At 47.2% G+C, this 13,248-nt stretch overlaps 2 protein-coding genes across 2 annotated transcripts in view; one reads left to right on the top strand and one right to left on the bottom strand.

Moving 5' to 3' along the window:
- Positions 1-217, bottom strand: part of LOC104828480 (mitochondrial amidoxime reducing component 2-like) — an 8,270-nt gene extending 8,053 nt beyond the window's left edge. The window contains exon 1 of the mRNA XM_010562162.1: positions 43-217. Within this exon, the coding sequence (XP_010560464.1) occupies positions 43-217 (175 nt within the window). The remainder of the gene's footprint in view (positions 1-42) is intronic.
- A 514-nt stretch (positions 218-731) lies between these two features.
- Positions 732-1,136, top strand: PFN3 (profilin 3). The gene has a single exon (XM_010562161.1). It carries the CDS (start codon positions 732-734, stop codon positions 1,134-1,136), a length of 405 nt encoding a protein of 134 aa, XP_010560463.1.
- Positions 1,137-13,248: the final 12,112 nt, after the last annotated feature.

Genomic DNA, 13,248 nt, shown 5'->3' with positions numbered 1-13,248 from the left:
TGCGGGCAGCGCGCCGGCGGGCGGCGGGGGTTTGGCCGGCACCTGCCCGCTTGCCCCAGGCCGAGGCCTCCGCGGGGCCGAGGGCTTCGGTGGAAGACGAGGGCGACCGCAGCGTGGAAAATAAAAGTTTGAGCGCTCGCTGCCAGCGGGCAGCGTGACGAAACACGGGCAGCAAGTGCGTTTCTTCTGACATCTGGGCTTTTACAAAGAACGGCATCGCAGGAAAAGTATGGGCTGCCCGAGCTGGTGAAATTCAGCCGTTTGGTGTGACTCGGGGAAGAAGGGGGACACGGGTGGCTGGAGGTGAAAAGCTGGTGTGGGGGGCGGCAAATGGCGGCGCCTGAGGTTGGGGTGGGGGGTCCCCTGGAGGCCTCCGCCCGCCCCAGCCGCCTGGTACCAAATTTATGAGACCCCCCCTGAGAGCTTCCCTCTTGTCGGCAGGGTTGCGGGGAAGTCATTTTGTGGGACACCCGGCTGCGAGGGAAATATGACATCATAGAACAGGCTGGAGTGGCAAACGCTGCTGTCGTCACAGGTCGCTCCTCGCAGGCAAGGCAAGAGCCTTGGCTGTCGATTTCCCCCAGCTCCCCCGTTCAGGCTTGCAGGGATCTGGAGGCCCAACTCACAAACTGAAATTTTTAGGACCAGTGTGCCGAGACCAAAGTCCCAGCAGGTAGAAGACGGGGAAGCTCAGTGCTGGGCATTTCCAAGATTCGGGCAGCCGGGCCACAATGGATTACTGGAAATGCTACGTCAATAGCATCCTGGCGGACAGGAACATTGAAGATGTGGCTGTCGTGGGCCTCTCTGACAATAAGTGCGTGTGGGCGGCCAAGCCAGGCGGGCTCCTTGCAGCCATCTCGCCTCAAGAAGTGGGCTTGATCACAGGCCAGGATCGGAAAACATTCCTGCTAACAGGAATCACCATAGCTGGCAAAAAGTGCAGTGTGATTCGTGACAGCCTGCTGGTGGATGAAGACAACGTGATGGATGTCAGAAGCAAAGGCAGTGACAGCAGATCCATTTGTATTGGCAAGACCCCCAAAGCCCTGATCTTCCTTGTGGGCAAGAAGGGAGTCCACGGAGGAGCCCTCAACCAAAAGGTCCACGATATGATTGTGGGCATGAAAGCATGAAGCAAATAGTGCCAGACGTCTTCTGCCTGAGCACAGGGGCACACTCGTTGCTGTAGCAGAGAAGGGAAATAAACCTGATTTTGTTGCAGGTGTCTTTGCCTGCTTCTTTCAGGTGGGGGGGTGCTGGGCAGGCAGCAGTGCTGGGACACTTAACAGTCTGCCTGACCAGCTGTGGTGCAGAAGGGAGTAACATGTACATTCCTCATCAGAATGCTCGGTATTACTTGAGTGGTCTCCCAGCTATCTTGGGTAGTTGCTCCCTGTTATTCTCATTTTGCTGACTGATATTGGGGTGAAGATCTCTGATAACATTAGCTTTGAGAAAAGGCAGGAGGGAGGGCAATGCCTTTGCCCTCTCGTTTGTCACTTTGCTGTTTAAATCATGCCCTAATGCCAGTCATGGTTTTTGAGACCTACCTTCTACAAGTAGGCCACAACACTAAGGATAAGCAGGACTTGTGTTTATTTTGAATTTGCCCCTGGAACAAGCCCAGTTCATTCTGGAGATTAACTATTGATCAGCAGAGCCTTGTGCTGCTGTTGGACTGCGTGGGAGGCACGTGCCAAGATAGTCTGCCACCTGCTCACCTTCCATATCATTTGAAACCTCTTCTTAACTGAGCAAATTGGGTTTTTTACAAGGTAAGTTACCTGTCTTGTATCCGTGGCATGGGGATCTTCTGAAGTTTGCTTCCTTTCCATCCTGCTCAGTCACACTCTCTGCCCTCAAAGTCACAGGTCCCTGTAAGCCCCTGTAGGAGAATGTGAAGTTGTGCCCAACACTGCAGATTTCCTCCTCCATTCATTTACCACAGTACAGCCCTCTCCTTCTGCTCCTGCTTGTAACCCGAAATGGCCAGTCTGAAATGAGGCAGAACTGGTGCGCTTGAGATGGGACCGACGCAGGGAAGGCTCGAGGGGTATCTCCGGCAGGGCTGATCTCCTCATGTGTGGGCTTTCCTTGCTCCATTGCTCCTGGCAGCCGTGGCAGCTGCCTGGCAGTGAGCCTGAATCCACGTCACGCTGTCCCACTGCAGCACAGACGGGCTGCGGCCACTCACCACGGTGAGACACCCCCTGTTCCATACCCCTGGGACCCCCCCACATTGTGCCAGGTAAATCATAGGTGCTAAACTGCTTGGTCTGGTTTGACCAGACCTCCCCCACCACCTTCAAATCGTTGACCCACTGAGTCAAAAATAATTACTCGTGATGACTTTTACGACTCTGCCACAGACACGAGAGGAGAGCCAGCCCTGCTGAGCAGACTGAGAGCCCTTGCGCGCTCTTTGATAACCATTAATCTTCTCATTTTACATGGAGTCAATATTTTGTAATTTCATTGAATTCACACAGAGATCTTTGATCTGCAGCTGCACCCACAGGAGCAGAAAAACACTATAAGGGGAACCAGGCATCTAATGTATTAGCAAAAGTTCAACAAAACTGCAATGACTGTCTAATTAGTAAGCGCTGTCTGATAAGCAGTGCTTACAAGCATGAATCAAAACAAATTAACATAAGTACTAAAGGGATAAAAACAAAAATACAACCTGGTTTTAGAATCTAACAATAAAAGCAACGCATCAAATGCAGTAAATGAAAAAAATATATTAATATTTATGCTGGCCACAAGTTTTTAAAAAAACACAGGCATTCCTGACAAACGTGGATGCTTATTTTCACAAGCTTAAGGCAAAAATGAGTAACTATCTCCTGTGATTTCTTGAGCACTGTATACAGTAGTATTCTCTGCTGTGCAAATCATAAAACGCAGAAAGCTTTTGTCCTCTGAACTTCAGTCTACGAGGCATCAAAATGACAGGATTTGGAATAAGAGGAAAAAATTTGGGGTGATTTACTTCTTGCTCCCTTCTTCTGGGTGCCAGAGAAAACAGGTCTGGAGTGTATATATACTTCCCTAGCATGAGAATTTGGAGAAGTATGAACCTATACAGCATGATGGTGGTGTGAACAGCTACAGCTCCTCCCTAGTTACACATGATGGGCAGCACCATGGTGTACAAAACCAGATTCTTTCAGTTTGAAGGACTTGTTAACTATAAATTCAGAAATAACTCACCTTTGCTAATGATTGCATATTAATTTAGAGAAAAAATAATTCTAAATCCAAGAAGGACCTTAAACTTTCATTCCCTAAATCCACTGGCCTGGAGCCTAAGGAGATTTTGTTCAGACCAGCCCCGAAAAGCAGCTGTTACACTCAGCCCTGACTCTTCTTGGAGACTATGGTGTGAAGGAGCTTGAAGAAGAATAACAGAAGGCAGCAGCATCTGTATAATCTCTCCTCTCCTGCTGTGATACAAGGAATGTAAAATTAGAAATAGCTGCAGAGAGCATGGCTGTGGTTTAACGTTTCAGTCTAAGACTGCAGCCTTTGAGAAAAGCCCTCTTCACCCATACACCTGGCACCTCTCAAAAAGCCTCCAGTAAATAGCTTCACCAGCAGGTTTGTTTAATCCTCCATCCCCAGCACACCTGTGCTTACCTGGGAGCCACCAACTCCTGCTGTAAAGCAATATGCATAAGAGCCATTCACACAAAATGTAGGTACTGCTTTTGTTACAATCCAAACACAGCCTCTTGTGTGACAGAATTGTGTTTGCTGTAGCCAGAGCGGGCACAGTAAACCTGCACTTAAAAGGAAATGCTCGTGTTTTCAATTGCCTACAACTTCATCAAACTTCAGGACAGTTGTACTGAATTTCTCCACACCAGGTTCTTGCCTTGGGCTCCTTAGAATGTGTCTGATCAGGTAAAGGATTCGGAGTGTCAATCCCACAGCAAACTGGGGCTGGGCTCTCTTGGTCATGAAAGTGGGTGATGCTGGCGTATCTTGAAAAAGCACGGTGTCAGCTCAGAAGCATCCACGTGACAAATGCGCAGGTGGAACAAATTTTATGGAAAAAGTAATGACATAGCTGCTTTCAGATGCAGTGGGCAATTGGAGATAATTCTTCTAGAGGCAGACCTAGACTCTCTTGTAGCAGGGGCTCCATCAGAGGTCTAAGATGAATGACAAGGAAAGAGTTGAAGAATTTTACATGTTTCCACTAAAAAAAGACAAGTGACTGGGGATCTTGTAGGTCTTCAATAGGATGTGCACAGTGCTGTACTTTGGAAAGGCATAAAATACCACACTGAGGGGGAGATTTGGATGGACATTACAAAAAAAATCCCGGTGACAAAGACAGCAAAATGCTGGCCTAGATTAGGTGACAGGGTGTTAGGATGGATCTAAATGTAGGCTGGGCTTGTCTTAGTGAAGGAATAGGGTTAAATGCCCATACCAGGGATATAACAGTTATTTTTCCAGTGACTCTGTAATTCAGCAAAAGGCAGAGATGAGGGGATGACATAGCCAAGTATGCAGCCATCCTATGCTGATTTCAACAAGATATGATAAAAATTATATTACACCCACACACCCACAAAAATTATATCCTTCTTCCAAACTTAGAACAAACAATAAATTCCAAAGATTCCTTCATAGAGAGGAGGGGAGGATAAAAGCATTGCCGTTTCCTCTTAAAATCTTCAAGGAAACCGGAGTTCAGTGAGTCATGCACTAGAAATGAGCTCAGTGAAATTAACGTATGGAAAAATCTCAGGCGAATAATTGGCGATGATAGAATTAAAAATAGAGTCATTAATGATAGATGCCTTTTAATGGAGCCAGAGCAATGAGATAAAGGGATCTTTTTTTGTGAGGCTTTTCCTACACAGAGAATCATAAATACATTAAAAGCTAGGCAGGTTGGTAGGCTCCTTCTGTCATATAGGAAGATGAAATGACTGTCCAGTCATATAGGAAGATGAATTGAAAATTGTCTTTTTCCTCCAGTCAAATGCTAAACTTCAGTCTCTCTAAATTCACCAGGACAATACAGAAATGGTTGTTCCAGGCAAATGTTCGGCCCGGTATTAACTAACACAGGCTAATGACATTACAAGTTCTCCCCATGTTCCGTAAATGCGATTATCCAGGTGAATATAATATCTGTCAGGCAGCTTTAGGAGTCTGAATAGTCAGGGTAGAGCTGCATGTCGTCTGGGAGAGCAGGTAAGGACCAAAGGAGAGGCTTTACTGGTGAGCAGTGCATTTATCCTGCAGCACAAGAACTAACGCACTTCTGTAGCTGTGGTTTAGCGGCTATCACAGGAGAGGATGGGATGCACCAAGGACAGGAAAGTCCCCACCCTAATTCAGGCACAGCTGAAAAAGCAATCTGATGCTAGCTTAGTGTCCCAGGAAAGGAAGGAGCAAGGATTCTTTTATGGGCAGCAGAAATAGGGGAATACAGAAAGCATGAGGAGGCAAGTACACATGGTGTGCTGGAGCTGGGGTCCAAGGCAGCTCCTGTGGGGGTTATTCCAGTCTGCTGTCCTCTGTTCCTGCTGCATTTGAAATTACATGTCCTGTCTTAAGCAGCTGTGATTTCTCCAGCAGAAGATGAGATTCGGAAATAAGAAGCCACGACTCATTGACTTTCCTCCAGTGAAGCATCCTTAATAAATGTTTTTAAGGCACAGCAAGAACCTCAGGACAAAGCATAATGCATTTTTAGGTGTTGAAGGAAAAAAAAAAAAAAGCAACACAAGAACAATGTTTCTGTGGCTTTACATTTGAAATACTTGCGTAACAGGAAGCTCAAGATTCAAGTGGCTAGAAAACACTGGTATATGGAGACACACATTACACTGCTGGGACCCAACATCCTGAAGATGGGTCTGGACAAACCAGGAGGCCAGCCTAGGGGAGGGCAGGAAATCCCTGCAGGAGATGAGGCAGAACAACAAGGCAGGCTGACAAGGCTGGAAATCTGTTTTTTTCCCAGGAGATGGCACTAAAGGACAATCGCCTTTCAGCCGGCATAGTGCAATGCAGCAGAAACTTCGCTGGGGGCCAAACCGTTCTTCAGGCAGTTTGCATCATCCCGAGTCGCTCCTTGTTATAAAGCGCAAAGCTTTACTCTTAGCGTCTGTGCTTTTAGCAGGATCCCACTCATAGCCTCAGAGAGTCACCCAGGCTGGAAGGACCCCAGGAGGTCTCTCCTCCAGCCTCCTGCTCACAGCAGGGTCAACACTGAACTCGCAGCGCGTTGCTCTCCGCTTTGTTCAGTCATGCCTTGAGAGCCTCCAGGGACAGACACTCCCCAACCTCCTGAACTAACCTCTTCTCATGCTTAATAATCATACTAGTGGTTTTCCCCACCTTGTATCTGGCTGGAAACTCCCCAGTTTCAATTTATGACGATGGCCTCCTGCTGTCTGGCTGCGGACCTCCATAAAGAGCCTGGGTCCATCTTGTTAGCCACCCCTTCTTAGGTATTGAAAAGCTGCTGTCAGGTCCTTCCCTCCTCCAGCTGAACGAGCCCAGAGCCCTGAGCCTCTCCTCGTAGGCGATGCAGGATTTGGGAAGGAGCACCACCCTCCCTGAGCTCAGAGTCTCTAGACTTCGCCCCAAAACAGGTCTGGCAGCCTGATACTACTTCCTACAAGGAAAAGGAAGGGGAGAATTTGATTCCTCTACTTTCTTTTAATTTAATTATCTCAATTAATCTACAGGCTCTTTAGGCTCTCTACTGCTCCTTGAAGAAAAAGGATTTCCAAAGCACGCTCTGTACAGGTAACTGCAGCAACTTGGTACACATTTTAGGACCAGTTTTTCCTCAGAAGAGGCCAGTGCCTAGCTAACAAGGGACTCAGGATACAGAAAAAGAGACGACTAGTTTTACAGCACACCAACTCAAAACCTGCCGCCTTGCCAGTCTTACGGGGTTGTTCATGCCTGAAGTGAACCTTGGCCCGGGACCGGCAAAGCCCTGGAAACACCGAAGTGACGTGGTGTGGTACGGCTCTCCTCAGTTGCAGCACTTCAAAAGCAAGCTGTGCAAGAGCGCTTCCTTGCTGCTGATGTTGCAGGACAAAGGACAATAGCTGCGAGTCCTCTGCCATTTCCTCAGAGCCTACGGTAAGCCAGAGTGGTAATTAAATGCTCTGGCAAAACCAGCAGAAACAAGCTTTATTCTGCTCTGTGACTCATTGAGCTGGCAGTAGGAATAGCCAGGGTTTTAATTTAAAAGTGACTTGCCAGGCTAGCGGAGTTCATTCCTGAGAGAAGCTTGGACGAGTTGTCTACTTCTTGCCACTCTTGCATATATTAGCTTCCTGAACTTATTTATCCTGCCATTTGTTATAAAACATGGTGAAAGGTGGGTAGAAATTTGAAAGGAGTCAGCACAGTAACATGCCACCGAACACAAAAACCTGCAAGCTGAAGCGATGGGTAGAGGTGCCAAGCAAGTGCCTGAAGGGAGGAACGTATTTCATCCAGCTCAAACGTCAAATCAAATCTTCTCCGTGTACCTGCTGTACTGTAATATCCACCATATCCCACTTTTGTCTATGAGAGGGTCAAATGTCTGTTTTGTTCCTCAGAAGAACCAGGAGATATGCTGCAGACAAGCCCGTTTTAATAAAGGAGCCTGCCTGCACGCGTGGGTCGAAAGCTTTCCCTGCTGGGGTGGCTCCTCCAAGGCCCACCTCGCCAAGAGCACAGAAAGGCCGTGCAGAAGCCGAGTCCATCCCGGACTGCCCTCCTGGCTGGGCACACCGTCAGGGCTGCCCCGGAAAGCCCAGCATCCTCACCGTCACCGACAGCTCGCTCTCCTCCAAGTCACTTGCAGACTTCCAGCACAACGGTTCTGCTTCAGATGGAGGTTGCCATTTCTTGTTGGCTGAGCAGGATGACCTGCCACCCAAGGCTGAGTTGGTCAGGGAATATTTCCTCTTCTCTTATGTCAGCCAGACAACATTTAGCAACAGTGCTGCAGGATCTGCCCTGTCGCAGCTTTTTGCATCTTGGCTAAGCCAGAGCTGGCATGGCAGGGATGCTGCCACGATTGACAGGAACTACAGCCCCCTGCCAATGCACCCCGCTGAAAAATGAACCTCACCCCCCAGACTCAGATTTTCTAGACACTGCTGTGTGAGCTGGGCTGGTGAAGAGAGGAGCAAACCCTGGCCAAGGCTTGGCCTCACAAATGCACTCCACCAGCTGAGGAGTGAATTGCTGCTCGAGGAGAACTGATAAGCAGCACTAATTGGTAGCCTCAGTGAGAACCATCAGTTCATTTTGAGGAAGGAAAATAGGCTGGCATGAATCACCAGCTGTTTTAGAGAAACAGCGTAGGTTACTTGCTTACTTTTTCTTTCTCTCTCCTCTTTCCTTCTTTGTTTTTGGTCTATTTTAGAAACACTGTTCAGCAGAAGCTGACTCACCAATATGTATCAAGCTTTTCTTTTCTCAGGCTCACACGGAAACACCATTTGCATATCATTCAGGTTCTGCGTGACTGGCAACCAGGTTATTCCCTTAAAGGTGCACCAGATGAGCAGAGACCATAGGTCATCAGGCAAAAGTCAGTGGTAACTACTGTGCTGAGTGGTTCATGAGCTAAAGTTCATGTTTACCTCTGTGGAAAGTCCCTGCATTGAACGGGTTGGACCCTGGGTGTTGCAATGAGGGAGCAGCCTTTCTATTCAGAGGACACACAGACAAATTGACGGGCACCCATTTCACAGAGGAAAATGGAGACACAAATCTCCCCTGCATTGCTTTAGTCATTTAAAAAAAGCTCTAACGATTCACGCTGTAAAAGCACTGTAAAACATAAGAGTGGTGTAACAAAATTTGAAGTTAATCCCAAAGTGTGCAGGCTCGTGTGGCCTGTGGGTGTTAGTACAGCCCTGTTCTTACTGCGAAAGACACAGCAGTTACCCAGAGCCTCTGGCATGCTGGGGGGGCAGATGGGAGGCACAGGTCTGTCCCCACAAGAAAGCTCAAGAGAAACAACTAAAAGTGTGAAATCAATGAGTGTAATCCCGTTGTGGCTATTCCTACCCCAACTCGTGCAACCTTAGATCCTCTGCAGCCTCATCTCCACTCCTTGCCTTTCCTGAGCATTTCCATGCAGTTTGGGCTACAACCGTGTCCTTCTAGAAGAGCACCAAGGCCACGGGCAGAACAACACAGGGAAGTTTACACTGCAGCTTCCCCCGCTGCTTGGGCCGCCGCTGAGAACCTCCTCCTTTGTGCGCTTACTTATGTGTATAGGTGAACACACAACATGAATCACATTACTTTTTTTTATTATTTAAAAAATCCACCTTTGCTTCATTTTCTACGCTTAAAAGAAATACAGTGTGGTTTGCTAAGACATGCAAACACTTTCATTCAAAAAAGGCAAAGAAAGCAAATGAACAGCATTTTTTTTCCAAATAACTCAATGCCTCGATTACAAAACCACTATCAAAACTAGAAAGATCTATAATACAGAGAAAGTGCTAGCAGGGAAATCACTTACTGCTACCACAGAAGACTGATAGGAAAAAAAACCCCAAACCCACAGAATTTTGAAGGCACATAAACCCCCTTGTTCCCGTGTCATCAATACAAGATTTATATCCCTGGAGGTGTCACACGGAAGCTGCTGCATCCGCACCACTGAGCTGAGCCATCTGATGTTGACATCCTCTAGCTAGAGCTTCCACATACGGAAATGAAGATGGAGCTGGCAGGTTATTTGGCCCCATTCTTATACAAAACCATTGTACATTCTTATACCAAACACTGTATGTAGGTTTTTTTCAGATGCAGCTGGTAATCCCTTTTTTTTCTGGTGAACACCACAGAACTGGTTGTTCTTATGCCCCAGCTTCCAGAATCAGGTGTGTCAGATATAAGCTCTGTTCTCGGTAAAAAAATATGTGCAGATTTCACAGCAGCAGTAAACCTTTAATGCCCCCAAATCAGAAGACAAACACACCTCATTTTCTTTCTGGATTTTTACATCAGTCTTAAGATTTAAAGGCTCATTACGTCCAGAGTTTGAAATGAACAACTGTGATGCAGCAAAGCTCTCCCTGTCTTAGACAATAGTCCATGTATATCCAAGTGTATTTTTAAGTATACTCCTAATCTTAAACCTCTCAGGGTAAAAAAAAAACCAAAAAAAACCAACAAAAAAGACCTCAGAAAACCAAAGACTACCTTTTCCTGATCACTCGTTATCTGTTTCCTCCACTGCTTTGACAATTCCTCTCACTAGCCAGACCCAGATCCCCACCTCCCTATCTGCACCACTCCCCCACACCCCCGCTATTTCTATTTTCCTTCATTTCTCTCTCCCTCATCTACTTGCTTTTCCATCCATCCTTGGCTCCCTTCCACACATAGCACAAAGCTCTAGAAAACCAACTCATGTCCGAGAACAAACTTCAGCTCAATTAGTCGAAGATTATTTCCTCATCCTTGCATTTCTTCAACCCAATCCTGATTTTTTAAAGCGCCAGAAGTTTTTGTGGAGAAGAGCACTCAGTCTTGGGGAAGGGGCTGGTGGAGGGGCTCAGGGCTGGGACTGTTTGTCCAAGAGGTTTCTCAGATGCAGGTCTCAGATTTAATCCTAAGAAAGCAGCGATGGCCTCACGTCCTCCCCGGTGGGGCGCGTGGAGCTGCGCTAGCGGATGAAGGATGCCACCTGAGCTGCCACTCCAAAGGGAGCGGAATAGGCTGCTGCTAATCCTTGCAGGCCGACCACCAAGTAGCGGCATCCCTTCTGCAGAGCTTTGCTGACATTCTGCGGAGAGAGATGGGAGAAGGGGATAAAAAAAGGAGAGGTGATAGAAAATACCTTCACGTAAAATCGTTCCAACAGCCAATGTCACCAACCCAGAAAATGAACTTCTCCCACAGCTAATGAGGGCTTGAGCATAGACCAACATATTATCATCTATTTTTATACAGAAATACACACCTACAGAGTATAGTTAAACTGAACAGGTGCAGCCTCCACAGGAAGCCAGGCTTTTACGTGGGCTTCTATTCAAGAATAAAATTAGTTTAAATTCACACCTAGTTTGTAGAGGTACATGTTTCCCACACACACATGTTGTAAGTATGTTAGTAACTCTCAAAAGCACATAAGCTGTTAAAACTGGTGCTGAACAAGAAGGCAGTAAACCACTAAGAATATTTTTATGGAAACTTCATTGCTTTTTGTCAAAGATATGTTTGGTCAGAATAAGAATGTTTTGACCCACTTTCACGTCTCTACAGGTTTAAGAGCTCATCTATGTACTGCATTAGAGATAACTTGCTGCAGATTATTTAAACTAACAACCTTAATCTAATTTTAATTTCACTCTTGATAGTTTTTGCTCATATGGCTGGTCATGACTGGGGAATTAATACAGTGTGGTCAGTTTGGGAGGAATATCAGAATTAACTGTTAGTAGCACTTTATGGTTGTGTGGGACTATATCAAAATCGCCTCTTGTAATATGGAAAACACTGGAACAGAGGATATACTTTTAAATCAGTGAAATCCAGTCAGTATCTATTATATTCCTAGGATTTCTTAAAGCTGGATTACAGTGGCACTGGCACATGAAAACCTTCAGCTGTCACGATGCCACTACATAGCTGATTTTTGCTGCATTTACTCCTATGGAAACTTACTTGAAGGGAGTTAAGAAGGCAAAATAAAAGGGCAGCTCGAGCCTGGGGGTAGAGCCTGAGGACGGAGGAGGAGACGCAGGGCCTTCCCTTCCCACCTCTGCCCTGTCCTACTATGTCACACGGGCAGCTTCTTTCCTCCCTCCTGCGCTGTGTGCCACTTACCTACCCGCACCTCACCAACGCTTTCACAAGTTGTTCTTCACTGCCAAAGCCAAACTGGCAAACCTTCCCTGTGGGGATGTCGTCTGACCAATACAAAAGGGAATACGCAGCGTCCAAGCACTGGCCCGTGCTCTAAACACAGTTACAAGTGCGTTTGTACCAACAGCACACACAGCAATAGCACCAATAGCAAAATTATGAACTGCTGCGACATAACCGTGCTCACAGAACTGCTCTGTATAAATCGAGACTACAGACTTGACACTGCTTCCTACTACATGTGCTTACTGTGACTTGGAAATCAGTGTTGGAAACTCAAAGTATCAAATCCATCATTAAAGAATGAAATATTCCATTCCTCTTTATGAAACGGTAGTATTTGTGAGGCAGCTCGTGACTACGCTGTTATCTGTAAACTGTGTGAATTTCAAAGTAAGTAACTTTGCCAAACTAACTGGCATTTTCTGCATATCGGAGATAGCAAGCATAACTTTACCAAAATCACCATTTTTTAAAGAATGCAGTAGAAAGTCTTGTCTCATGCTGACATCTGTAATCTCTCTGGTAGGAAAAGATTCTGGGCACCAAACAGGTTTTTCCTGCTCACACAGAAACTACTTTTTGCTACAAATATCCAAGTCATACCAGAGCTGTACTTCAGTGACATAACAAGAGAAAAAATAATCGAATTCCTCCAAATAGCGCTTTCGTAATCAAAGGCACCCGGCCTCCGGGGGAAAAAAACCCAACAAGCCACCGGACTGCCGGACTTGTGACTTTCCACACAGGAAAGCAAAAGAACAATTCTGATCCAAAATAGTTGTTACACAATGAAGAGCACGTTGCGTTTTTTTCTTTAACTCATACCAGTGGCTTTCAGGGGACGCCGGGACGGTAAACTGGCGAACGAGTGTACCGGAGGGATGTTATTGCCCTTTCTTTCGGTCACTGAAGTAGACGAAAAAAACCAAAGAAAAGCAGGCCAATTAACTGGAAGTTTTAAGGGATGGTGTCAAAACAACGCCGCCGAGGGAAACGCAGAACAAAGAAAGGCAAAGTGCCCGTCACATGGACCAGCTTAGTGTCATTTTCACTCCGAAACGGCAGATTTTCTACTCTCTGATCCCGGCGAGGGTCGGCGTCCTGCCTGCCTTCCCCAGCAGCACCGCCTCCTCCCCGGCAAGACCACGACCCAGCCCGGCGGCGGACCCCGCCTCGGGGCTCAGCGCCGCCGCTCAAGCGCCTGAGGGACAAGGGGGACTTGGGTGCCGAGCCCCCCCCCGGCCCGCCCGGCGCCGAGGGTCCCCGCTCCGGCGTCCCCGGGCGCGCCCTGCCCTCACCTTCCCGTACTCCTTCAGCCGCTTCCCGTAGGGCCGCTTGGCGGCGGCCCGCGGCGGGGGGGGGGGG

This window comes from Haliaeetus leucocephalus, unplaced genomic scaffold (genome assembly GCF_000737465.1).
Source record: "Haliaeetus leucocephalus isolate CR32 unplaced genomic scaffold, Haliaeetus_leucocephalus-4.0 Scaffold156, whole genome shotgun sequence".
NCBI lineage: Eukaryota > Metazoa > Chordata > Aves > Accipitriformes > Accipitridae > Haliaeetus > Haliaeetus leucocephalus.
The sequence above is the reverse complement of the archived record's forward strand: the minus strand, read 5'-3'. Positions and strand labels throughout refer to the sequence as shown.